General features: G+C 42.2%; 4 protein-coding genes across 7 annotated transcripts; all 4 read left to right on the plus strand.

Annotated features, from left to right (window-relative positions):
• Window positions 1-131: 131 nt before the first annotated feature.
• Window positions 132-4,907, plus strand: LOC139336681 (ribosomal protein S6 kinase-related protein-like). The gene is made up of 12 exons (XM_070970858.1): window positions 132-303; window positions 1,219-1,470; window positions 1,559-1,642; window positions 1,731-1,799; window positions 2,612-2,681; window positions 3,176-3,283; window positions 3,380-3,420; window positions 3,497-3,524; window positions 3,801-3,890; window positions 4,176-4,264; window positions 4,353-4,463; window positions 4,558-4,907. Exons 1-12 carry the CDS (start codon window positions 280-282, stop codon window positions 4,855-4,857), a joined length of 1,266 nt encoding a protein of 421 aa, XP_070826959.1. The 5' UTR covers window positions 132-279; the 3' UTR covers window positions 4,858-4,907.
• Window positions 4,908-7,091: 2,184 nt separating this feature from the next.
• On the plus strand, window positions 7,092-10,497 carry aldoca (aldolase C, fructose-bisphosphate, a). 2 transcript variants are annotated; one of them, XM_070970711.1, is made up of 9 exons: window positions 7,092-7,163; window positions 7,865-8,020; window positions 8,151-8,362; window positions 8,519-8,573; window positions 8,674-8,834; window positions 8,915-8,998; window positions 9,110-9,284; window positions 9,382-9,581; window positions 9,681-10,497. In XM_070970711.1, the coding sequence occupies exons 2-9, from the start codon at window positions 7,909-7,911 to the stop codon at window positions 9,771-9,773; spliced, it is 1,092 nt and encodes a 363-aa protein (XP_070826812.1). In that variant the 5' UTR covers window positions 7,092-7,163; window positions 7,865-7,908; the 3' UTR covers window positions 9,774-10,497. The 2 variants fall into 2 exon arrangements, with proteins under 2 accessions (XP_070826812.1, XP_070826813.1); XM_070970712.1 differs by having other exon boundaries at window positions 7,102-7,148.
• Window positions 10,498-11,461: 964 nt separating this feature from the next.
• srsf1a (serine and arginine rich splicing factor 1a) lies at window positions 11,462-15,344 on the plus strand. Of its 2 annotated transcripts, XR_011602458.1 has the most exons (5): window positions 11,462-11,915; window positions 12,496-12,674; window positions 13,413-13,585; window positions 13,760-14,510; window positions 14,930-15,344. XR_011602458.1 is itself a non-coding variant. In XM_070969958.1 (4 exons), exons 1-4 carry the CDS (start codon window positions 11,728-11,730, stop codon window positions 13,955-13,957), a joined length of 738 nt encoding a protein of 245 aa, XP_070826059.1. In that variant the 5' UTR covers window positions 11,462-11,727; the 3' UTR covers window positions 13,958-15,344. The 2 variants fall into 2 exon arrangements, 1 of the variants encoding a protein (XP_070826059.1); XM_070969958.1 differs by having other exon boundaries at window positions 13,760-15,344.
• A 500-nt stretch (window positions 15,345-15,844) lies between these two features.
• On the plus strand, window positions 15,845-19,463 carry dynll2a (dynein, light chain, LC8-type 2a). Of its 2 annotated transcripts, none has more exons than XM_070969959.1 (3): window positions 15,845-16,013; window positions 16,502-16,657; window positions 17,532-19,463. In XM_070969959.1, exons 2-3 carry the CDS (start codon window positions 16,526-16,528, stop codon window positions 17,667-17,669), a joined length of 270 nt encoding a protein of 89 aa, XP_070826060.1. In that variant the 5' UTR covers window positions 15,845-16,013; window positions 16,502-16,525; the 3' UTR covers window positions 17,670-19,463. The 2 variants fall into 2 exon arrangements, with proteins under 2 accessions (XP_070826060.1, XP_070826062.1); XM_070969961.1 differs by having other exon boundaries at window positions 15,875-16,013; window positions 16,505-16,657.
• Window positions 19,464-26,319: the final 6,856 nt, after the last annotated feature.

Here is a 26,319-nt window from a genome sequence, read left to right on the forward strand (position 1 = left end):
GATGTTTGTGCAGATATGAAATAGAGGGGCAGGTCTGTGAGTCACAGGAAGTCGGGGAGCAGAGGGATGATTGATCGTTAATGTGACAGCTTTAACTGGAGCGGAATCGAGCTCTTCCCGCTCTGGATGACTGTCTGCAAACATTCCTCTCTGCTCACACACCAACACGTGGATCAAAGACGCCGACATGGCCGAGACGGGACTGCAGGAGGACGCGAGAGGAAGGGCTCGGTTTGTCGCTTCTTTCTTCGTCTTTGTGTGACATGCGTTGGTTTATTTATGGGAAACGACGTCAGTAGAAAGGTGAGTGAGTGAGATTCAGTCTGCTGAGCTGCGGATTTGTACATGCTGATATCACGGATGTTGTTAAAATGTAGACAAAGATACAAAGATGTTTGGATATTCATCTTGTGCACTGGATGTTGCATTTTTCCAGGAGAGTTTATGTTGAATTTGTACCAAATTAGTTACTCTCTGGATTTTTTTCAGTAGATGTAGTGAAGTATGAATAAATTCATATTGTTGCAAAGCTTCTGGGTGATTTGGACGTGTTTTAAGTGCAGCAAACTGTATAAACCATGTAACAAGATGTCCGGGTTGGTCCTATGTACTATAGTGAAACCTTGTCAAAAATAGAGCTATTGATTAGCTGTTCTGTGATCAGTGACCTTCCCTCTGACCTGCAGCATGAGAGTCAATATATGTTTGCTTTGATTTTGTGCAGAGCTGTAAGCACTGGAAAATGTGTCATTTGCAGTTCCAACATTTTGTACTTATACAATATTTTGAAAGGAAATGCATAATTATAGAGTACATTAAAACTGGTATTTACTATGGCAGCAGCAATGTATCTCCTGGAATCATTATAAGCGGTGTTCTGCACTGAAAAGATTTCTCCAGTGAAAGTATTAAAGTTATCAGCAAAATGTGCTTTGAAAAAACACATTGTGCAGCAGAGTAGACCTTTTCAGATTGTTTTATTATTATATATGAAATCATATGAGTATTCTTTCTTATGCATCACTATGTAAGCAGTATTTTGATTTTAATAACTCCACTTTTGGGAAGTTTAATCTTTAAAATGAATGTAGGTGAGTCATTTTCCCTCTAAAATGTATTGGAGTGTGAGTATAAAGTACCCCAAAAGTGTAACTAAATTCAGGGTTTGGGTAATTTTGCTTAATTACATCCCACCCCTGATCATGTTTCATTATGTAGAGAGAGGGACAAGCTGCTCAGCGTCGACTCAGTCACGGGTTCCTCTCAAACATGGGAGTCTCCATCACTCACAGACTCGGACACTCAGCTGTATTTTCTCGGACTGTGGGACCAGACGTCAGACCACCCGTCCCCAAACTCCTGCTGCCTCCAGAGGACAGCGCTGAGACGTCGGGGACTCCTCCAGCTTTCATCTCCGTCTTTCTGCCTGAGTTCCCACAGCGTAAATTTCCAGGACGAGACCACTTCCAGGTACTTTGGTCCACAATGTAGGACTGCTCAACAGCATTAAAAACAAAGCAGTGGAGACATTGAGATAACTGAACCTCTGTGCTCACAGATCCTGGGCTTCATAGCCAAAGGCTCATATGGACCCATCTTGAAAGTGAAGGACATTTTCAAAGACAAGACCTTTGCTGTTAAGGTTAGTTCAGCTATGATAGTTAATACTGTAACAACATTATGTAAAAACATGGGATACTTTTTGTGTAATCATTTTTATTGTTGTGTAGGTTCTCCCAAAGTCAGAGATCTTGAAGCATGAAGTGGTGGAGCAGTCGAAAGAAGAAGTCATCATTCAGGTATCACAGTGTCAAATTACCAGCTGTTGGAAAAAGTACCAGATCAAATGAACTGTTTGAGAGGAGGGTAGAAGAGTAAGAAGCGGAAAAGATGTTACTCAAACTACATGTAAGGAGGGATAACACTGCTAAAAGGACAATGAGGAAATGTTCCTTTTTCTTCATTAAATGACCTTTTTTCTGCAAATGGCACTTCAGATATGACGACCAGTGCGTGATCACTGTCTGAATCTGTAGATACATGACTTTGAATGATTTGCAGAGCAACACTCAGGTCCACTAAGAATTCATTATATGACACCAGAATGCGATTTGAGGGAGTGATGTCATCCTCCCTGTTAGCCAAATGAATAAAATGCCCCCTTGTTAACCTGCCGCCCCCTCTCCATCCCCTAGTGCAGGGCAGAGGGGTTGTTTATGTTAGTCTAGTCTGTCTGACTCATTGATCTTTAATCTGACTGAGTTGTGCTTAAGTTAGAGTCTGTGGTCCCGACCGTGGCCGACCGTAGCCTAACTGTGCTGTGTATTGATAAATCCATGGTGATGTCCGTGGTTCTGAATATGATTGCGCCTCGTTCCCACAGCCGAACCCTTCTGTCAGTTTTGTCTTGGATCTATAATATTCTCTAAACTATATGCTATGAAAACTCATTTCTACAGTTATATGCTCTACAGAGTGGTGTCACTTCACAGTTAAAGTGACAAGTAAGGGATCTAAGGCATCATCTGGACTATGGGAAGCTCCTCATCCACCTCTCACTGTTATACTCACTCTCACTCTGTGTGTGTGTGTGTTGACTGTTGCATTGCAGCGGCAGCTCAAACACCCATTTATCCACAATCTGCAGGACTGCTGGCAGACACAGCGCCACCTCTTCATTAGTGAGTTAATAAGTATCTAAACGACGGCACAGCTCGACCCTCCTCCCTTCTACTGTCCTTCCTTTCTTTGAGTTGTCCTCGTGTGGTCCCTGAAAGTAGACTGCTGCACCCTGACAAATCTCAGTACTGGACACCGAAGGGGCACACTGCCATCTAATGAGAGTGCTGAGTAAAGCTCAGCATGCTGCCTGCATGAGTTTTTACCACAGTGATCATGAACATGTTTCCAGTTTTAAGTACACTCAGTGGTATTGGCAGGTTAAACTCAAATTTGAGTAAGAGCTGTATTAAATCAGCTGTCAGGAGAATAAACAGCATGTGTGTTTTTGACCAGACTGATTCCTTCCTCCTTCCTTTTCCCAGCAACATGATGAGAAAATCTTCTTTTCTTTCTGTGGTTTCCTCATTTCTGATGTTTTATTTCACGCTGCCCTGAGTTACTCCATTAGCTGCTTTCAAAGACATAAACAGTATGTGTGTCTCGTCCTCTGCAGTGTGCGACTACTGCGGCGTGGGAGACTTGTACACTTACTGGTTACTGAAGGGCCGGTTTGAGGAAGATGAGGTTCGGCTCTTCGCTGCAGAGCTGGGCAGCGCGCTGGGTTGGTCATGAAAGGGTTTTTTAAACATGAGCCTCCTCCTTGTCTTGTATTTATGTTGCATCTTCTCACTTTTTGTCTTCTGTTTGTTATTTCTAGGATTCCTGCATGACTTGGGGATCATGCACAGAGATGTGAAGGTGTGACTTTTCAAAATGTGATTTATTTATCCTGCATTTTTGACTTTACGTGACAATAATTTTACTCTTTTTTCAGATGGAGAACATTCTCTTAAGTGATCAAGGTAATTCTTTTGTGTTCATTTTTTTGTACTTTTGGTCAGTAAAAACATTTAGAGAATCAGATTAAATTGATTAACTTTATTAATCCTGGACATTCACATTGACAAATAACAAAAGAGACGTGATAACACACAAACTAACACAAAAACACCTACTGTGATTCATTAATGGGGAAAATGCTGACCATAAGTGATGCACCTAAACAATACAATATATATAGGACCAGATCTAGAATAGTATGTTGAAGTTCATCAGTTTGAGCAGGTGTTTTGATCCAGGTCACCTTCGTTTGTCTGATTTCGGACTCTCGCGGCGGCTGAAACGAGGAGGAAGAGCGTTCACTATATGTGGGACTCTCCAATACATGGGTGAGATTTTGGTTTAATTTTCCTACAAATGAAATTTACCTCTCGCCAGAATATTCCCATTTGCCTTTCGTGGCTGTTTTGGTTCACTGCATCATCAGAGCCCCACCTGCGTTTTGCTCCCGTTGGATTCAGCTGACCCACTTATGAATGTGATGCACCTGTGATGCATTCTTGCTTTTGGTTCCCTCCAAACACATTTTTGTCTCCACTGTGCTGTGTTTTTTTGGGATTTTCTGTGTGATGTTGGTTTCATCTTCAGTTTTTTTTTTCTTTTTTTCTGAACAGCTCCTGAAGTTTTAGGTGGGGGTCCATACAACCATGCTGCTGACTGGTGGTCCCTTGGCATTTTGTTGTTTGCACTGGTGACAGGAGAGGTGAGAGCACATGAGCTCAACATTTATTAGCCCTGTGTGGTTCTCTGTCAGTTATTAGTCACTGCAGTTTGCCTTTTTGCTTTTGCAGTTTCCGGTCCCTGCAGAGACAGACCACGGCGCCATGTTGACCAAGGTCAGAGATTTTCCATATGTCCTACCCGAGAACCTCGGCTCTGCTCTAGCTGTCCTGCTCACTGAGGTTTGTAAATGTCATTCTCCTCTTTCTGCTTTCTACACTGTGATCCCTCTGACTTGTCATATTTATCGGTTTCATTTTCTCTTTATGGATGCAGCTTCTGTGCAAGAATCCAGTCGACCGGCTTCGTAACCTGGAGCGTTTCAAGATGCAGGCCTTCTTTCGTGGCTCTTCGTTCGACTCTCTCATCCTTCAAAAGACACCCGTTGACGTCATCCTCAAGCTCAGGACTCATCCTGACTGGGCAGCCAAAGCGAGAAGAGGCCTTTCCCCGGACAACTTTGATAGCTTTGACTGTGATCAGATCCTGCGTTCTCCCACAACTCCCAGTGAACTGTCTCCTGCTTTGGCCAGTATGGACCTGAGCCCAGCCGCAGAGCAGACGTGTGAAGCATGACACTGGACTGTGTTTCTGTGCCTGCAGATGCTGGCTGGACATGGAAAGCTCTGCAGAAAATGAATATTCCTCCTCACATTTTTACCACTGTCTTATATTTACCTTAAAACTATTTGCACTATTTGTTGTTTATTTACAGTTTTGCAACTCTATGAAAGCACTTCAACGAGTTTATCCTAAAACTTTGATATGAAGCTTGGTGCAGTTCAGGTCTATCTTTGATTTCCCTGCTCTCGTGTGTACTTGTATTTGTACTTGTATATTTGAATCTTACTTCATTATCAAAAGCAGTCAGTTAATGGGGTAAACATGCATACACTCAGGTAATATTGGGATATTTCCGTGCATCTTCATTCAGCGTACTCATTAAATCCTTGTATTCATAAGTGTGAACTGTATTTTACTGAGCTTTAATCAAAGACGTATGACTGTTATTCTCTATATGTTGAATAGATAGCCCTCTTTTCACAAACACAGCTAAATGCTCCCTGAAGTTGGTTCCCTGACCACGATAAGGGGAGATTTGTCTTTATTACTTTATTTATTATTGTCTTTTTGGCTTCAGCGATTATCATTAAAAAAGAAAGAGTCTCTCAGTAGAATAAATCTATTAATCTAAATTAGTGTAAGGCCTTTTTTGTCTTCAGGTTTAGAAATTCATCCTTAATAATCAGGAATTGAAGCTACAAAGAACAACGACCTCCAAAGATTAAACTCATCTGAATGTGCCTACTTCAAATGCTTCTGTGGGACCAGTGACACCAGTGTTAAGCAAAGTAGTCCTACTGCTGTGTTTGCTGGCTAAAATATACCAAGCGTCTCATTCCTAATCAGTTATCATGTGAATGTTGTACCTGGATACATTCTGGCCAACTTTCAGCCTTGGGTCGACCTATTTAGAGGAGCACTCACAAACCCATCGAGGACAGCCTTAATAGGACAGAAAATTGAGGACCAGATAAAGTATCATCATTAAATGCTTTTAATTAGGTAACAGAGGAAAAAAAACGAGCGTCCCGGCGGAGGCAGCCACATATAATTGCTGTACTTCTTGAAGTCATGTATCTATTTAAATCTGTATCTCCTGAATGGGAGTGCACCGACTCCTCCTCCCACTGCCTCCTGACATTGAATTCCCTCTCAGGCCCTTGTCTTAGACAGGTCCACCATGTCTGTGTTTTGGCTGTATAGTGGCAGGCAGTCCAGTGACCCATATCTAGTTTCAGAGGCACACTGACCCACAATAGTGAAGAGAGGAGTCCCCTGAAATGCAGGCAAGTCGTCCCACTGAGTCCAACCAAACAATGACATTATATAACAGAACATGCAGCAGAAAACACCCAGTTTCCTGAACGCAGCATAAACTGCAACGATGCAGATGAACATGATTCAACACCTTCGACTTATCACAGCTGAATTCAAAGGATGGAAAAGAGTTTTGCTTGCAGAAAAGCATCATTTATTTAAAAAATAAACGTCTCACGCGGCGTATAAAATAAGAAGCTTCTGTGTTTGAAGCCAAAGACACAAAGAGGGAAAGAAAAGTAGAAAATTCCTTCTTCAAAATGGGAAATGATTTAGCTGGCCTAAATGTTGGTCTAATTTGGGCCATACTAACATGTTCCCTTACATGGAGTGGAACCTAGAAATGATTTCTATTTCTGACTCTTTTCATCATATTTTTCACAGTTTAAAGCTCATGAAAAGAAGCCACTGAGTGCATGAATTGCTCTGAGACTGAAACACCCCAGTGAATTCGAGGGTGAGGACCAAATTATCAGGAGACTTGAAGCTCTCCTCAGGGCACATTTTTACTAATTAGAATAAAAATAGCATGCCGTGGGGGTATGGTTAAATGCTTAAATTGGGTTGCTATAGGGGTAGAGGGTGCTGACAGAACACATTATTTCACAATCAGCCTGAATATGAAGTGGGACCCAAAATGGTTGAGTTAAAAGACTTATGTAAATCTTAAAATAATTGTGGATATGAATCTCCAATATACACCAAATTTAGAAGCACTGGACTGATTATTAAACACAAAGTGGGCTGCTAAAGTGGGCATATCAGCATGAAAAGCAAGCAGCTACACAGCAAAAAAAATGTTCTTTATTTAAATAGAACAATGATTCATCAAAAATCTTCTCATTTATGTGGGACAAAGGTGGGTGTGCAAGCGCCGCCCATGGGGTGTTGGCTTATGAGGTGTGACACACTTGAGCTGGATACAAACTAGAGCTGACTGAGGGGCTCCGTCAGTGCTCATCTCATCAGAGGACAAGACACATTTGGTTTCACTGTAAGAGGTAAGAGCTTTCACTACTCATCTCTTCCTCCGTGGGTAAATCTATAGGTATCGAAATTTGCAGCTGTTAACAAGCTGATGGGACAATTAGGGACATTTATTCATGAGTGTTGTGGACTTTATATTTTACCTAATGTAAGTTTGCAGCAAATGCCCAAAATGATGGATCTTTACTTACAGCAACTCCGAAACTCATGCTACATCCTTAATTTAACTTTTGTATGCCTCTGTTGCATCTCTTTCACACCTATTTAGCCTGTTTCTTGCTTGATGAAATTAAAGTAATCAGGGTTTTACCTCTTTTATCAAGTAATTGTGCAAGGTGGAGCAATAGTGAGCAACGATCTGGGTTCTGTTGCCTTTCTGGGATGAGTTTGCATGTTCCCCCCTACTCTGGGTGGCTTTCCTCTGGGTGCCTGGGCTTCCTCCCACAGTCCAAAGGCATGCAGGTTAATTGATAGTGCCCATACAGGTGTGAGTGTGAGCACCTCTTCGCCAGTGTCCTCTGGGATCTGCCCTAGGTGACCCTGCTAAGGAAAAGCATTTATAGATGGATGACTGGAAATAATTGTGCACTCAAGTTTTACGGTTGCTTTGCATACACAGTCCATGTTTCTAGAACTGCATCTCTAGAAGCTGATTTGAAAGATTTGTCTTGTCTTAACAAGCTTCATGGATGGATAATATCTGCCTTTTCATAAGGTCACATCTTCCACCAGAGGCTGTAGGACAATCAGTCAGTCAGGATGACGCACCAGACCCCCACACTCTCTGAGGCGCAGAAGAGGGAGCTACATGAGACCGCTCTACGCATAGTTTCTCTAGGGAAGGGCATCCTGGCTGCAGATGAGTCTGTGGGTCTGTAGCACTCTTTCTTTTCTGATTGCAGAAAACATGTATGCCATCAACACACACACACTGATAAAGACCATCCAGCCCAAAGAGTGCACACTGTGGATATTAACTCTGTAACATGTGTTGATTGCAGGCAGCATGGCTAAGCGGCTGGCCCAGGTCGGAGTGGAGAACACAGAGGAGAACCGCAGACAGTACAGGCAGATTCTCTTCAGTGCAGACGATCGCATCAACAGCTGCATTGGAGGGGTCATTTTCTTCCACGAGACGCTGTACCAGCACTCTGATAACGGCGTACCCTTCGTCAAAATGATCAGGGACAGGGGCATCTTGGTCGGCATCAAGGTGTGGCAGTTTAGTCCCAAATAATATAAACCTTAATTATCAAATTGTACCTTAAGGTTGATTTTCTGATCAAAAATGCATTCTGGATTGATTATTAGTTGTTTCTGCATATGTGAATTTAACATGATTATCGCTTCTCTATTCCTTATTCCTCAGGTTGACAAGGGTGTTGTTCCCCTAGCAGGAACATCTGGAGAAACCACCACACAGGGTCAGACTTGACAGCTTTGGTTTAGTGAACTGCTGATATCACCCATAGGAACGCATGTTACAAGCAATTTATAGATGTTTTTTTCTAACCTGCCCCACAGGCCTGGATGGATTGTCGGAGCGCTGTGCGCAGTATAAAAAGGATGGAGCCGTCTTTGCAAAGTGGCGTTGTGTGCTCAAAATCAGTGACACCAATCCATCTAAACTGGCTATCGCAGAGAATGCAAATGTTCTTGCACGCTACTCCAGCATCTGCCAGCAGGTCAGGACCTTACATCATAGAGCGTAATAGCTTGTGTGTAAATCTTTGTATTGTTCTGATAAGCTCTCCTTTCCTGCCAGCATGGCATCGTGCCCATCATTGAGCCAGAGATTTTGCCTGATGGAGATCACGACATGAAACGTGGCCAGTACATCACTGAGAAGGTGGGATTCTTTTTTCTTTGTGTGGCACTGTTAATGCAGTAATAAGAAGCGAGACAGAGAGGACGGGACGAAGACTATTCCTGATGTACCAAACTCTCTTTGGTGTTGCAGGTCCTGGCTGCAGTGTACAAGGCCATGTCAGACCACCATGTGTATCTGGAGGGCACTCTCCTCAAACCCAACATGGTCACTGCTGGACACAGCTGTCCCACCAAGTACAGCCCGGAGCAGGTTGCAATGGCGACTGTCACCGCCTTACGCCGCACTGTTCCCCCAGCGGTCACTGGTAAACCAGACCGCTGTCATGCCTGGATTCCTACAGATACGCATGAAGTTTGCAGAAACAGGCTGAAAGTGAAAATGATGTTTTGTGTTCGATGCAGGAGTGGCTTTCCTCTCAGGTGGACAGAGTGAAGAGGAGGCGTCTATCCACCTCAACGCCATCAACAACTGCCCTCTGGCCAAACCCTGGATCCTAACGTTCTCCTTTGGCCGTGCCCTGCAGGCGTCTGCGCTCAGAGCCTGGAGAGGACATAAAGAGAACGAGAAGGCCGCCACTGAGCAGTTCATCAAGAGAGCAGAGGCAGGTCCACCTCTTGGTTTCTACAGAGAAATTATGATGACAATGATCAGATCCTCTGCTGTACCACTAACTGGTGTTTGGTGTCTTCTCCGTCCACAGGCGAACAGTCTGGCATGTCAGGGGAAGTACACTGCTGGTGATAACTACGGCGAGGTTGGCCAGCGCAGCTACGGTTCTTGTCATGCATACTGAATAGCAAGAGAAGCCATGTTTCAATTTGCATTGTGTTCCTCTATTACTGTAACAAGGATGAATTGTAATGTAGACAGTTATTTCAGAATTGTGACACTCATGACAACGTTACACGAAAACAAATGACAGCGTGTTTTCTTGCCTTGACAAATGAGGACAATCAGAACATGGCCTTGGGTGTTTCTAATGCATGTATTTGAGTTTGAGTTGAGTTGAGTTGAGTATTGAATGAAAGATGTTTGCTTCACTTTTGTTATGGATGTACAGTTTGCTCTAGTGGCAGTGCCATCACTGAACCCTTAAAATCCTGCATTTACTGCTCAGTATCATAGATACTAACTTGCCATGTGCTGTATGTAAATTGAATTTTGGCTACAGGGCAGTGACGTTAGTTTGTATCACAGCAAAGTTAATTAAAAATAGTGAATTTCTGACATTTAACTCCCCGCCTATTTCATGGATATATCTCTTCAAAGCTGCTCTGTGTTTGAGTGTGTGTGGTTTAGTTTTGTTAGCGGCCATGCACAGGTAGCAAGGTTGCACCAGAATCAGCTTCGGGCTCATTTGCATCTGCAGTCCCAGAGCAGAAAGCACAATCAGCACAACTTACAGCATGATAGAATTTTGTGTGTGTAGTGTTTCTCTAATAGTCTGAGTGTGTAGTAGTCTGATAAACATTTAGTTTAAATGTAAGTATTCAAACAATAAAACAGTGTTGAGGTTATGTCTGGTGTGGACATTCTGCTTTATGTTAATAAATGACTTGAAAAGTTCAAAGTTTCTATATTTCAGTCTCACAGTCTGTATAGTTTTAACTATGGTGACCCAGAGGGTTCAGAGTACTGCAAATAGACAGGACACAAGCAAGTTTACTCCATGTCCACATTTTGCAAATAGGTTTATCATCAATGTGATACTTCTCCATAAAAATGTCTATATTAATACTACTACTACTACTACTACTACTACTACTACTACTAACAACAACAACAACAACAACAACAACAACAACAACAACAACAACAACAACGACAACAACAACAACAATAATGATACATTATTCTCCTACAGTGCTTTTCAGGGTACTCAAAGACGCTTTAGATGGATTTACTTCTCATCACTCACTTTTGAAAACTTGCTGAATTTGTGCATTTATCCAAAAACACATATTGTATAATGAAAGGCAGAAACATTCTCTGTTTCATGAGCCAGGTCGAAATGTGTTATTATATATTTATTTTAATATTCTTATTGCATGTAGGCTAAATATTCAGACCTACAGGTCTACATATTAGGTGCGTCCCCTCTGTTTTGTGCCTGCATATTCAAGGTCAATCCAGGTCATTATTAATGACACAATACCAGTGTGTATTTTATTCTCCTCTGCTTTGGATGTTTTAATCAGATTTTATTGGAGAGACATGACTTTGCCTTCCTTTTTTTCATCAACATAAATGTTGTGTGTATGTCCCATTAACATAGACGTCTGAAACACTAACCTTTTCTGAAAACACATTATTTCGACCGGCTGACAGGGTGAAAAAAGCAGCTGTTGCATTTACTAATGTGCTGTCTCCATGTTAATAAACCAATATATATATATATTTAAAAAAAATAGTAGCGATTGCTTGTTATCACCACACCTGCTGAACTGGCGGACTACTTTGTAAGGCGGATGTATCAGCTCTGGCTGCCGTGTTTCCGGTCTTCATGAATGCCTCGGCTAAGGAGCGCGGTTCCTGAAGAAAAACAGGACGGGAGGGCTCCTCGTTGAGAGTATTGTCTTCCCAGTAAATACCCTGCACGCTGCAGCGTAAAACGGCTCCGACTTGATAGCTTTCTCCTTTCCGATCGACTATCTACACGCGATAGGAGTCTAATCTCGGTGTGGCTCCGCCAGCTGTTGAGGGTCTTGCAAACCGTAGTTTAAGAAGCGAGCTCTCCGTTAGCGATCATGTCGGGTGTTGTGCGAGGCCCTGCTGGAAACAACGACTGCCGAATTTATGTGGGGAACCTTCCTCCCGATATTCGCACAAAAGACGTGGAAGACGTGTTCTACAAATACGGAACAATTCGAGATATCGACCTGAAGAACCGGAGAGGAGGACCGCCGTTCGCCTTCATTGAATTCGAAGACCCCAGGTGAGGAGCTAACGTTGGGCTAACGGTTATCTTGCTAGGCCGGAGGCAGCCCCATTGTGTGGCTAACGGACCCGTGTGCTCAACATAGTGGTCCCCGGCTCACACTATCCCCAGCTCCACATATCTTGTTCTAGTAATAAAATGTCATGTGTGCTTTCGGTTTTGATATAGCTTCAGCGTATTCTTAAAAACAACCTATTCGTGGCACTGATAATGTTAGCATTGCGTCCTTTACGGGTATGTGCATGGGTTACACGACTAGCGACTTTGCCCCATGTTTGCCTTGTAAATAAGTAAACTTACTGCACTCACAACATTACGTTTGATTGAGTAATATGCGTGGCAGAGGGCCTTCTTTCACCCACTGAAAAACAGATAATGATATGTTAATTTCCAACTAATTTGTAGCCTAGTTTCTCTTTGCTGCGCACACGCCTGGAAGGCAGATTAGCAAACGCAAAGCAGATCAAGCTACCCGCTAACATGGCTGACCGTGTCCGTGACTGCATTTTCTCCACATGTGCACTGTTTAAGCTCGCTTCCCCCCAACTGTGTTTAAGCTGCACTGTTTTGTTGGCAGGGACGCGGATGATGCAGTCTATGGACGTGATGGGTATGACTACGACGGCTACAGACTGCGTGTGGAGTTCCCTCGGAGCGGCAGGGGCTCCAGAGGCGGCTTCGGCGGGATCGGTGGAGCGCCCAGAGGCAGATACGGGCCTCCGTCCAGACGCTCAGAGTACAGGGTCATTGTGTCGGGTAAGCATGCAAACTACTCATTCATTCATTTGGCTGTTTGGCTGCTGTCTGAAGGATTTGTGTTGCTGAATGCATCTTTGCTGAGGGTCACTTTAGCTGTCAGTGCAGTTGTGGGATGAGTTCACAACAAACTCATTGTCGAGCTCCAGTTTGTTTTGGTCCACATTCAGGACAGTAAAAGAGGGTGGGCTAAATATGGATCGCGAGTGTTTTAAATGCGTGGGTGAGTTTTCATTCATCACAAATGGAAACAGGTAAAGTTAGAGATAAATGAGTGCCTTATTATGATGCATGTGGTATTGAACTCAGGGAGGCACTGATGAAGTGTAAAGTGACAATATCAGTAGGATAACATGAGATGTATCAGTACAAGTAAATTATTTTGCTGTTTATTTTAAAGTGATGTTATTACTACTGGGAATATAAACCAGTGTGTTCTTAATATTCTGTTGTGGCTGCCCAGTCCAGACTTGACAAGAAGGATTTTTATTGGTAGACAGGGACAATGATCATTCACTGGCCAGATGTTTAGATGGAACCATGTAGAGACACAATAACATAATAGATATGCACAAAATAGTCTCGTACACATCACCAGGAAATAGTGCTGAAGTCAAATGTGTTAGTTTGATGCAGTTCGTGCTGAAGAAGTTATGAAGTGCACACGCAAGATTAACATTTTCCCGCATAAAGCTGTTAGGTTTGCCAGTTGTCAGGTGACATGATGTTGTGTTTCAGGGCTCCCTCAGAGCGGCAGCTGGCAGGACCTGAAGGACCACATGCGTGAAGCAGGCGACGTGTGCTATGCTGACGTTTTCAGAGATGGAACTGGAGTTGTAGAATTTGTGCGCAAAGAAGACATGACCTATGCCGTTCGAAAGCTGGACAACACCAAATTCCGCTCGCACGAGGTATGTGGCCTGATTTGATTGACTGTCATGGATGTTTCTTTGCTGTGTCGAGGTGAGTATCTCAGGAAGTGCTCCATGTTGGAAGCACTCCTGGCCCTTCATCTCCATCTATGGTATTTCCACCATAGGAAGGAATGTTGTCTTTTCAATGTCAAGTTCTCTTGTGTCCGCCAGGGAGAGACTGCTTACATTCGTGTGAAATTAGACGGTCCCCGCAGCCCAAGTTACGGAAGATCACGCTCCCGAAGCCGTGGCAGCCGGAGCAGGAGCCGCAGTCGCAGCGCCAGCCGCAGCCGCAGCAATTCCCGTGGCCGTGGCAGAGGATCGCCCCGCTACTCGCCTCGTCACAGCCGCTCTCGCTCCCGTTCCTAAACCTTTCTACCACCGATGTTTTGCCCTTTTGATGTATACCCTCCTGTTTTTACCTCTTATGAGTTCCTCCAGATGTCAGCAATTGATTTTTAATTTTTGCATTTCATGTCCCGATGTCCTTGTGGATGATCTTGGTATGTAGATGTTACCCCACCGCCTCCTCACCCTCTCAGCTGCTTTGTCTTTTTTGTTTCCTCCCTCTCTCCACTTCTTTCTGTCCTCTCAATTTTTGCAACAGTAGGAATTTGTGCCGTGCTGAACTTCAAAAACGTTGAGTTGTTATAACCTGCACTCAATGTTTTTGCAAGTACTGAAAATTGAGTTTTGTTTTTGTTTTCTTTTTCTTTTTTTTTTAATAGCTTCTCGTTGAATATGTGGGGTGGGCTGTTTGGACGGGGAGCCCAATGCTTAACTGTATTTTACCCTTGTGTCTTCCTTTAGACATCTGAAGAGAAGGATTAAAGTGATTTGGAATAAAACCATTGTGGAGCACATTTCATTTGTATGGTCAGGATAGGACATCTAATTGAGGAGCAATCAGGTCGAGGCAATGGTACGCTTCATATTCCATAAATTGAACGTTTTGATAGGTTGCCATATCATGCATGTCATATTTAACAAAGCCATATGTGCTGTACTTTATTATATATACAATTTTGAACATGCTACTCTGGCTTGTGACAGAATAAGCAGTCCTAGATCAAGTGTTGTGATGTAAGTGTAACATCTTTGCTGTCAATTGTAAAAATCTGAATCACTACTTTGTTGCAAAAGCGTCCCACTTTTAACTTGAATGTCCTCATTGGTTAAAATGTTTTAACTTCAGGGAGCGATAGTTTCTGTGCTCAGTGGCATTTTCTTTTTTTTCTTGATCTGATCTTGATATGAGTGCTCAAAAATGGAAAAAATTAGGCCCAAAAATTTTGACATTTTCTAACAGTCTGCCTCTGATTTTCTTCCTGGTATTTCAAGGTTTTGATTGGAGGAGTGGCTCAGTGGATCCCAATCCTTGGAGCTGGATGAGTGGATCGATTAGGGAAGGGATAGGCAAGGATGGATGCTCGGAACGGGATCAGTTTTCCAGGATTCAAATGAGAGTTGAATTCAGAACTAATTAACGGGAGTCCCAGAGCAACTTTTTTTTTTTCTATTAGGCCCCCACATGCCTATTTAAAGTTTTGCAGTGGTAATGGCTTTATTTTACAAGAAAACGAAACTGAGGACCAGGAAGTTGGATCAAAGGATGGAGTCGTAGATGCCTGGTATGAAGGAATTAAAAATTGGGGCGGTTGGGAGAGGGTTTTATTTGGGAGTAGTTTGTATGATTTATTTTGCTTAATCTTTCTTTTTCTCTTGGCATTTTCAATAAAACATTTTCAAACAAGAACATTTTGTTTTGTTTTTACTTGAAACATGAACCTGCTTAATGTACGCTTAAATAAATCATTGTATAGCTCTTGTCCACAGTGTGCAGTTAAGGGTTTCAGCACATTACTTCAACCTGAATCTATAACCTCAAGTCATGTAATTATAAAGCTGAAACTAACAGCAATGGCGCGAGAGATGGGGCTGTTCTTCCCTGCAAAAGCCACAGTGCAGCTGGAGATGAGATAGAAAACAAGCCCACTTCATATGTTCAGTATTCAACGCTCCAGTGTCTCTCAGCTGTGACGGTGACTGATGAAAAGGCCTGTAGTCAAAAGCCAAACGATACCTACCCACAGCCAAGGTCTCGTTTCCTATTAGCCCACAGTTAGTGGTGTATACCGTGAATGATGCATTGTGGGATGAAATAAGATGCCGGCAGACAGGAGCTGGAGAAAAACGCTTGCGACGCGCGGGGAGGCTGCGGCTCGGCCAATGGCAGCGCGCGGCATGCGGCAGAGGGGCGGGGAGCGGTGGCAGCAGCGCAGCGGAGAGACAGCCTACCTACATGCTTATTGTGTAAATCTTTAAAAAGCAATTAGCCGCAGCATCATCTAAACCTTCCCCCCCTGTGGCTGGGTGAAATACATTTTCTTTTGGAGAGAGGTGTTTCCAGGAGGCTCAAGAAAAGGTGAGTTGCAGAATTATTAATGTGAAAAAGATTGACTTGCACGCCTTGGTATATTTCTGATTCGAGTTTCTCTTACGATGGTGAGCTTCTACTGTATGTCTTAATTCACTTCGACTGCTTGGACTTGTGTATTTGGACGGCGTATTGTGCTTGAGCACACCATTACATACATTTTGATACTTTTGCTCAGCTGATGCACAAGCTGCTTTTATCGGAAAGTGATTTTGCCAAGTAATTTAACTCCACCTGTATCAAGTTTCGCAGCCAATCTATGCAACGCTCAAGTCATCGTGTAGTTAGGAATATAGACAGAGACACAGCAGCGTTAAGTTGTGATTGGGAATCAGTGCGGATGGTCGAAGACGCGGTGCCAAGCGGCCAATCTTATGCGTATGGTTGTTTGCGATGATCCGGCCGGCCTAAACCATCCCCATCACCACGTGCGGTGTTCATTTTCAGTGCAGTGAACGCGCTCCTTTCTTCCTCAGCAGGCATCATCATCATCACCAACCATGACTGACAGGAAAGCCGTGATCAAGAACGCAGACATGTCCGAGGACATGCAGCAGGACGCGGTGGACTGTGCCACCCAGGCCATGGAGAAGTACAACATAGAGAAGGACATCGCAGCCTACATCAAGAAGGTGAGACAGGACGGGTGCACGGACGGATCCAAGCGGAGCCCTGCGAGCTTGCATCATTTGCACATGATCTGCAAATTCGGAGCCGTTTTTATTCTCTGATCTATTTTTGGTCAGTGTGGAGACGAGGCTCTTGTGATCAGGGCCGTACGTAGGAGGAGGTTTTTTTTTTTTTTTATGACCGAGGAGTCTCTCAACGCACCATGTTTACGAACATCTCAGTCAAAACCACTTTGTCCACAAGTGTTGTTGATTTTTCTGATTTTGTAAACACTGTTTTTCAAACATATTTGTATGGCACCTGTCGTCGGTGTTAGTCCTGCTCAAAGTGCTCGCAGGTGACTGACAAGCGACTGAGACAGTGCACATAGAAAAGTTAGTGCACATAAAGAATAGTTAAGAAATAAAAATGCTAAATTGAAATGATATAAACACTGGCTATGAAAAGAATTATGAATATGAATATTACAATTTGAATCTTTGATTTATTGGTTTCAGTTATCCCTGCACAGAGCTCAAGTGATTTTTCTGACTTTTTTTTTAGACTTTTTGATAGAAATGGCAAACTTTTGTCTTTCAAATGTGAGAATTTGATCCTTTTTTCTGTCACATGTGATAGCAAACTTATTATCTCTGGGTTGGTTGAATAAAACAAGCAATGTGAAGATTTCACCTTTGCCTCTGGGATTTATTCTGGACATTTTTTTTTTTTTTTTACACTTTTTTGACAGTTTAAACCTGAAATAGCTCAAATTACCTCTGTCGTCAGTGGTAAGGACGGCCTTGGTCGTGATGTGTAAGGCAGGAAGTGCAGCTTGCAGCTGGCGGTTCTGTGTTTCTGCGTTCGCTAATCATCTTCTTTTGACCTTTTTTGTAGGAGTTTGACAAGAAGTATAACCCCACCTGGCACTGCATCGTCGGGAGGAACTTCGGCAGCTACGTCACCCACGAGACAAAGCATTTCATTTACTTCTACTTGGGCCAAGTGGCCATCTTGCTCTTCAAGTCTGGCTGAGAAGTTTCTGATGGGTGTTGAGGAGTTTTTCTCCCTGATCCTAAATCGGAAATGCACTGGTGGCTGATGTCTCCCATACACTACTAACGACATACCATAATGATGCAAAACCGGCCGTGCGCAATTGCATGGACTATACACTATTTAATATGTATGTTACAGTAAGTTTACTTTTCGATAGTTGCCATTTGATTGCAACTGAAGTAGTTTTTGTTGATGCTGTTAAATTCTAGGTTGTAAAAGAAATTTCAACGTGGCCCTTGATTGTATGATAAAGGAAAGCTGTAGAATGTAGTGGTGCATCTGCTTTCCTTCACAAGTGGCATCGCCAGACCCTGTTATGAGACTCCATCTGTCGGTTTAGATGGTAAAATCATACTGCGTGCACGTTTTACAAATCATAATCAAGATTTTAATGTGCGATCATGAAAAGACGTCGGTTCATGGGGCAAAATAGTTGAATGAGTTACTTCACGGCCTCCTTAGATCTCCAGGAGAGCCCACAGCATGAGCTCACTTCATAACTGCTGTCTTTACTAATTTAAAGGAATTATGTTTATTTGTTGATGCAAATACAAAACCTTTAACGTTCGCAATTTGGATTTAAAACAAAATCCCCAACAGATGTGATATTTTAGCAGCCGCTTTCAGGAAAATATGTCACAACATCCAATACGCTTTACTTTTTGGAACCAACACGAGCCAGTGCAAGCATTTCCGGGATGTTTGGTTTGTCAACTCTTAAATTTTCACTGTGAGGGACGACAGAGCAAAGAAAGCTCACACACACGGACCTTAGCCTGTAATGTCCGAGTCATAACACCACAGACTGGTTACCAAAATCTCCTGACTCGCCTACCTAGATTTCCGTCTTTTAATCTTGCGTTTTTCAGCATGTTTGGAGGATAATAACCACAGTTTCTTTAATTGTCATCAGACACAATCGAAAGCTCATCCTGAAGCTTAAGAATTTATTTAACTTTCACTTTTGAGTATGCAGACATCGGACTGAGCTGATGTGTGTCTTGTCCCAGTAATTGCTATAAAACGGCGTTAGCAAGGTGATTTAGATGAAAACATCTGCATCTGCGTCAACTCTACCAAGGCTACCAACACCCCTGTGTTTCAGATAGTTGTGTCGTCTTGTGTGGCTTGTGATACCTTCAAGTTGCATTAACCCCCACCCTTTATTTTTGCATTGCCAGTGTAGTGCCAGACATGCAGGTAAGACAAAAACATTTAGAGATGGGACTCCTTCAAACAACAAGCAAGCAGGTGTATCTCATGTCCAGTGCACTGATTTGGGGTTTTCATTTTGTCGTGTCAGTATAATTAATTTGAGATGGCAATGCACAATGCTTGGATACTGATGAAGTGTGTTCTTTGGGAGGGCAGATTGGAGGGATTTAGTCCATAGCGTTGGATAACACCACACATTTCTCGCTGTGCGTAAAGACTGAATGTTTGCTCAGTTTTTTCAATCCCGTAATCCAACAAAGGGTGAAATGTGTATCTCTTCAGTGTTAGCTTGGATAGACTGTGTTCGCGGGAAGTCTTCCTAACTATTGTCAATGTAAACTGATTTAGTATTGTTTTCCTCTGGCATGTATTTTTGCTGTGTATATGTAGGAGCCATTCCAATGCTGTTAAATTTGCACAAAACATGTGCCTGTCATTGCTCTCAACTGTAACCGGCTTGAGTACAATTGCACTTCATTAGAATTATCCAGTAGGTTGCTACAGAACCAAAATCGTATACACTCGATAAAATAAAAATTAATTGTTGACTTATTACACTGTGGCCTTTTATTTTGTCGTTGAGAACATCGAGTGATTGATGGATGGATGGATTGATGGACAGAAAATGAATCTACACTTTGGGATTCACTTCAAGGAAGTAGTTTGACATAGTAGTTTTCAGTCTGTATGCTAAGCTAAGCTAACTGGCTGCTAGCTGTAGCTTCATATTTAAAGGAATAGTTTGATAATTTGGGAAACACACTTATTTGTAGCCTATCCTCACCAAACATTTGATGAAAAAAATGGCTATCACCCTCATATCTGTCCCTTTAATAGCCTACAGTAGGAAGGTGCCTTGGCTAACTTAGCTTAGCATAAAGACTGGAAGTATCCTGGCTGCATTCACAAAATCTGCCAATCAGCACCTCTAAAGCTCACTTAATTGCACAGTATATTTTATCTGTATAACTAGCTGTTTTCCCATTTCCAGTTTTTGTGTTAAGCTAGGCTAACAAGCTGCTGTTGCTAGCTTCCTATTCACTTAGAGACATAAGAGTGGTATCAATCTTCTCTAATTCAAAGCAGGAGAGCGAAGTGAATCACCCAAAATGTCAAATCAGTCCTTTAAAGCGAAGCTATGTGACTTTTGTTTTAACAGCAGCTACCTTCTGCAAACAGTTATGGTATGGTGTATGCTGTATAACAATTGCATAAGTAGACAAGAGTGGTAAAGGCAGGGGACTGACCCAATATCTGTCTAAGGTTTGCTAACATTAGCTAACATTAGCTAGCATAAGCAACTGGTCACTTAAGGAAAACTGTTCAGTGTATTGAATTTGAACAGATACATGGTCTCATTTAAGTGTTTTTCACACAAGATATGTATTGCCAAATTTGAGGAAGTCACCTTAGATTTTTAAAAATTTTCTGAAATTTTAGTTCCTAATAAAATTGCTTAATTGACACATAATGGAAATAAATGTTAATTCAGGTCTCCTAACATAGCTTGTGTAGACACCTCAAACACATGAATACCATTACTAACACCTTATAGTTTCTAAAATTTGCCGATTATACTTGTGCCCTTTTCTGCAAGAAGCTCGCTGGAACTGCAGGCTCAAAACAGCCTTGAGACGTATCCAGCATGAAGTAAATAAGGTTTGAGCGAGGTTTATATATATATAAAGACCATGATGCTTTTATGCTTTTACTACTTGGACAGCTGCATTATGTGATAAACCTATGTAACAGAAAATATAGCAATCATGCAATAAATCACAACACAACAGACTGTAGAATGGGAAAACAGATACGAATTGACTAAGGAAAACGGATAATAAAGAGAAGAACATACTACATGTGTTGATGTGTTCAAGCTGCAAGGCGCGCAGTATGTCTGCAGTGTTGGATTTGTTGTGTGTTTACCGACTAAACAACCAAGGCTCAAGTGGTCTTATTGTGTGAACAGTCCATGGCAACAAGTGTGAGACCTTCGCTGAGAGAAGAGCAGAACACACCACCTACCTGTGGCGTCAGTCGCTGGAGTGGTGTGCTGGTTGCCCATGTGGCTCGCCAAGACTCTCATCTGTGAGGCACACATTCAACTCACGACAGACTTAACCATGAAAATTCATTGTTTACTAAGATGCACGGTAATGACAAATTACATACCCAAATCCAGTAATTTCTTAAATGGACACACCACTGATTTTTCATCACGTGTGGGAGTACTACCCAGCTAGTGAAAACTTTGTGGACTAGGAATTATGATGCTGACCATGAACCGCAACTGGAAATGCCCCCAAAGTCCAGAAAATAACCCCAATGATGTCACCAGGGTTGTCTCAACTTGGGCTGTGAGACTTCAGAGTTTTAACAGAAGGCTGAAAAATGTGGGTGTTTACCAGGTAGTCTAACAAAAAGTTGCATTATGGGAAATGTAGGATCAGGCTATTTTGGAGATCTGCAGCATCAGTTTTGACCATTCGTTTTGAAATCTCTCTCTCGCAGGAAGTAATCCTTGTGCTATGGTTTGTTCTGTTTTCCCATCAATGCTTCACAAGCTAGTGGCGTCCAACAATGTGCCATCCAGAGTCATGTGTAAATAGTGCATCAGCTGATTTCACAGATAAGCAAACCTGCAGTCAGTGTGAACTCAGTGAGCGGAGGAGCTGGTGCTGTTGGGTTGGCACGAACACTTGTGTACACGTGGCTCATAGCTGCAGACGACAAACAGGAACAAGAGTTGCACCTCAGCTTCAAGCCAGAGATTATGTATCAGGATCAGGGCTGATGTAATGGTTTGAATTACAATGTGATGAAATTATAGAAAAAGGACAAATTTTCTGTTCATGACTGCAGTACAACATAATATATGAGCATCACTGGAGATGTTTTGTACTATTTCAGTGTTGTAGTTCTTGTTGTCTTATGGACAACAGCCGCAGGCGTATCGCGTGTCACCTGCGTGATGTTTTCAGTTTGTGCTGAAGTTACGTGATGTCTGTACGTGGAAATCTGTAGAAGCAAGAGCACGCAGAGCTGAGAAAGCAGACAAATTAAAGGACAAGCGGCTAATGAATAATTTCTGGAGACAGACTGAGGTCAAAGTGGGTGAAATAAGACACCCTGCGGAGTTAACTGGAACACTTTGCCTAAATATTAGAAAACGCTCTTTGAGATTCCCATCTCTACACAGCTTTGAAGCTCAAAAATGATTCCTTATTACACATTAATGTCCTGGGAGTCACTTGCAGAATCAAAGCTTTTACTCTGCCTGAGCTGCCTGTGTCCCAGACATACTGAATAATATAAAGAAGCAAGATGTACCACAATGGGCTCATGTTTGTGTTCACTCACATTCGAAGCAGAAGCGCATCAGAGGCTTGTCTGCTTTTTCACCGAGCCATCACTGATGTTTTACACTGTTGTTTTTCCCATCAGCGTCTCCTCCCCCGACATACAGTACCTGCCTGCTCCTCTTTCATACCGTAGCCTCTGGCTGCCTGCATCCATCTTCCCACACAGAGCTGTAATTCTTGGTCAGAGCACATTCACATGTAGACCGCACAGATAATTGACTGGACCAAGAAATTAACCCCTGCTGCTTCAAAGTTTCTATATATATGTTTTAAGATATATATTCTCAGGTGGGTTTGAACACTAAGTTTGATTATTTACAAGAGAAACATCCAGTTTATGTGCCTGAAGTGTGGCCTTAAAACTTCCAACTCACAAACACATGGACGAATCATATTGATAACCTTATTGTGATGTTAAAGCACCACTGCTCAATTTCCATCATACTGACACATGAAATATTCACATTAAGATCTCTGAATGGTCTTAAAAAGGTCCTTTTAGTGCATCATTTTTATCCATAAACTCTCAAATGGCTCTATTCAGCTCCTCATATGGTCGCCCTCTAAAAGATTTGAATAACCTGAATTGCACCAAACAGGCTGTTGTTTGGCTCGGGCTGAAAATATCCTCCTGTTTTGTTTGGAGCGTAGCTCTCATTGATGTGGTGAATGTTTGTGCTCTGCAGTTGCCTCATAGACTGTGAGATGACCAGTGGGCGGACTTAACACTGGCATAACAAGGACGCAAATGACTCAGGCTCAAACATCAGGGATGTCGATGAAAAAGGGGGAAAAAGTGCCACATGAATATGTTAACAGCAGCAGCGCGACACACAGGCCAGAATGACACAGTGTGTAGGTTGAAGTGCATATTTTTTATTGTCTGGGGAGATCCACATTGAATGCGTTACTGTATGAAAATCCTTGGAAAAGAAAATATGCTCTGGTACACTCATGACTGCTGTGTGTTTACTGGATGAAAAGAGGAAAATGATGCCAAAAGCGATGTATTATTTCTTTTTCCAAGGACACAAGTGAGGATCTATTAACGTACAATTAACAGGGGAACAAAATAAGATTTAAAGCACATCTACATCAAAGGTTGCCTCCACATGCACGGACCTGCATGCATTTCAGTTTTGGCTCGATGTTCATATGGATTTAGTTGAAAGAGATATTTTTAGACATCCCCACAGAGCTAGAGGTGTTTTAAATCTGGACTGATTGAGCTCATACTTAACATCAACATAAAGTCATAGTGTATGTTGTGAGTATTTCTTATAAATATAAATGGAGAGAACCATAAATAAAGTGGTTCAATCTGAATAACATACGATTTCTTCCTTCTTTTTAATAATATATTATATTACTGCATTATAACCATTAAACAATAAGACATAACTGTTTACCCTAATTCAGTTACACAGTCTTGCACTCAGTTTTAAAGTAAAATGTATGTGAGGAGCATAGATAGATAGATAGATAGATAGATAGATAGATAGATAGATAGATAGATAGATAGATAGATAGATAGACTGTGAAGCTGATTAGTCTCAAGTATTTTGCCAATCTGAAATGCTCAATGAGTCGCTACGCTTTTGTGCGCTTCCACATTTTGACCACTAGAGGGAAACCTTTCTCTTCATGACAGATGGCTCTTTTCTTTCTGGCTCTCTCGTTTGTTTATGATATACATGTAGGAGGGATCAGTGTTCAGGTCTAAACGTCGCTGTAAAGCCTGGCAGTGCTCTTTAAGATTAAAATTAGGGTTCCAGTGAGTCATTGTTATGAAATGAAATGAAATCATCACAACCTTGATTAATTGAACACAAAAGAGGATTCAGATTTGATTTAGCTTTCAATGTTCATAGAACAGTTATGCACTGTATTATTTTGTTGTGCCAGTAACTGACAGTTCTGTGTGTTCTGTATCGTATTTACAAATAAAATATTTTATGAAAAGCCTCAAGTCCCAGAATCAACAACAGCCATCAAACCAGAAATACTTCCTGCTGTAACTTAACATTTCATGGATATAGCCTAAATGTTCGTTATGAGCTGTGAGAGTGAGAAATAAGAAAGAGGAGATATTAAAATTAAGACAATGTCCCATTTGGCTCAGGAAAAGCAGGTATATTCATGCTGCATCAGTGAACGTAGCATCTTTTCACTCTCAAGGGGTGGTTTGTTTCTTTTCTTGTGAAATTCATAGCATGTTCTGAAGCACACCTGCTACACCCAAACACTGTCGTTAAATTGACTGCACAGCCCATTACTCTAGATGCCATGCCATGCCATGCACACAGAGCTTACATTACTACATTTGGCCTGCCTTTAGATTACTGTAGTCAGAAAATTATTCCCAATCAAATATAATTAAGAATCTTTGCAGAAAAAGTGGAATTTCCAAAGAGTAAAGGGAAACTGCCTCTCGCTATTAACAAAAATATGAACATGAAGATGAAAAAGTATTTTTTATCCCTCCATGTCCTCTTGAGCGTTGACTCTGTGAGAGCTTGCATGCAGACAGTCTGTGCTTTGTCCTTGCGTGGGGCACCCAGAGGTGATTTGCTTCATAAATGATGGTGTCCGGTCTGCTTTGCTGCACCCGAGAGCAGTTTGTTCTAATGGTTTCCTCTGAATGGAGCGCAGCCATGAAAGTTTGCATTGCATTACGGGAAGCTGCTCAAGCAGTCACCCCGTGCAGTTTCACTCAGGTATCACTCTTATGCCATTAGGCTCATTAATAGAGCCACTCATCCGCGAGGGGGTATTGCGTTGTGATTGTTGCCATTACAATGTAGACACACAGTTCAGCAGAGTGGCTAAAATTGCAGGAGAATGGGAGATGTGATGACAAAGCCGACATAAAAACAACATGCTTACGCAAACAAGTACATAACGCTCAGTTTTAAAGTCGCCAGATCTTAGCAAACATCCTGCATGACTAAGTGAGGAACAGGTTAAAGGTTGAAATGGCTGCCTTTCATGGGCCGCAATATTTTATGAGCCCGTCCGCACACACGCTACTGGAAACACGTAAAACAAATTTTGCCCCTGGAAAAACTGAACTTCATGGTTCCTAAATCCAAAAAAAGAAATGCAATCACTTATTCAGGTGTTTTGCGGAGATCTGTGGCGGAGTCAGCCTGTCAATGAGAAAACCTGGTTTCTGTTGACCTAAAGTCACCAGTCTCTCACTCCCACAAACCACCTTATCTGAGCCAAACCCTTTATGGACCATCGTAATCCTGCACCTTTACTGCCCTCGCTGTGCGCTGCTGTCAAGGATAAGGTAATCAGCTCATCATAAAGACATGATTTATAAAAGTTGTATGCAACAAGGGCATCTCAGTGATTCAGACCGTCTTTGATATCTTTTAACGTGAAGATGAGACTCAAGACTTTCTTTCATTCATTGGATTTTATTGTTTGAAAATCAGCCTTCAGTGTGTTTCCCATCCTATTCATTTACCTGAGCGAGCAGCGTAAGGAAGGAGGAGAGCGAGACTTGTTTCGGTACTTTCTTGCCTTATCTCAGATCATATCCCTGCACTGAAGGCATGTGATGTTGGGCAATAGGGCCATAAAGCAGGGCAACTCTTTATGAGAGGGACTGTGAAACTCTGGCTTCACTGATTTGGCTCTGTGGCTGCAGAGGGGCTTCAGCAGCAGCAACAACAACAACAACAACAACAACAACAACAAAAGTTTGGTAGAAATATTTAATCCTCAAATTAAAATCAAGTGGGGCTCTATGTCCCTGAGAGAAATAATCCTTTTTTCACAGAGCAGCTGTGTCTGTTTTTTGGTAGCAAACGTCTTGAGGCAACATAATGAGGAATTGAGAAAATGAAGCAAAATGAAACCAATAATACTAGACCTTGATTTGCATGTAACTTACTCCATGAGCAGTTTTTCCCATTTCCTTTAAGAAACTGAAGTTACCCAGACCAAACATTGAATTCTGTGCATTGTTAAGCTGCGTTTTGTCGTTTTCTTGCAGTGTTTAAGACACATGCACAGCTTCCTTCCTTCAAACCACATTT

This window comes from Chaetodon trifascialis, chromosome 9 (assembly GCF_039877785.1).
Source record: "Chaetodon trifascialis isolate fChaTrf1 chromosome 9, fChaTrf1.hap1, whole genome shotgun sequence".
Taxonomy (NCBI): domain Eukaryota; kingdom Metazoa; phylum Chordata; class Actinopteri; order Chaetodontiformes; family Chaetodontidae; genus Chaetodon; species Chaetodon trifascialis.

What these genes read in the sequence shown, in the direction of transcription:
- dynll2a (XM_070969959.1), top strand. Translation starts at nt 16,526, where the DNA reads ATGACTGACAGGAAAGCCGTGATCAAGAACGCAGACATGTCCGAGGAC. An exon ending in TCGCAGCCTACATCAAGAAG is followed by an intron (nt 16,658 to 17,531) that starts GTGAGACAGGAC and finishes CCTTTTTTGTAG; the next exon opens with GAGTTTGACAAGAAGTATAA.
- LOC139336681 (XM_070970858.1), top strand. Translation starts at nt 280, where the DNA reads ATGGGAAACGACGTCAGTAGAAAG. An exon ending in AGAGCTGGGCAGCGCGCTGG is followed by an intron (nt 3,284 to 3,379) that starts GTTGGTCATGAA and finishes TGTTATTTCTAG; the next exon opens with GATTCCTGCATGACTTGGGG. An exon ending in TGGGACTCTCCAATACATGG is followed by an intron (nt 3,891 to 4,175) that starts GTGAGATTTTGG and finishes TTTTCTGAACAG; the next exon opens with CTCCTGAAGTTTTAGGTGGG.
- aldoca (XM_070970711.1), top strand. Translation starts at nt 7,909, where the DNA reads ATGACGCACCAGACCCCCACACTCTCTGAGGCGCAGAAGAGGGAGCTA. An exon ending in GCCAGTACATCACTGAGAAG is followed by an intron (nt 8,999 to 9,109) that starts GTGGGATTCTTT and finishes TTGGTGTTGCAG; the next exon opens with GTCCTGGCTGCAGTGTACAA. An exon ending in TGTTCCCCCAGCGGTCACTG is followed by an intron (nt 9,285 to 9,381) that starts GTAAACCAGACC and finishes TGTTCGATGCAG; the next exon opens with GAGTGGCTTTCCTCTCAGGT.
- srsf1a (XM_070969958.1), top strand. Translation starts at nt 11,728, where the DNA reads ATGTCGGGTGTTGTGCGAGGCCCTGCTGGAAACAACGACTGCCGAATT. An exon ending in ATTGAATTCGAAGACCCCAG is followed by an intron (nt 11,916 to 12,495) that starts GTGAGGAGCTAA and finishes TTTTGTTGGCAG; the next exon opens with GGACGCGGATGATGCAGTCT. An exon ending in GTACAGGGTCATTGTGTCGG is followed by an intron (nt 12,675 to 13,412) that starts GTAAGCATGCAA and finishes GTTGTGTTTCAG; the next exon opens with GGCTCCCTCAGAGCGGCAGC.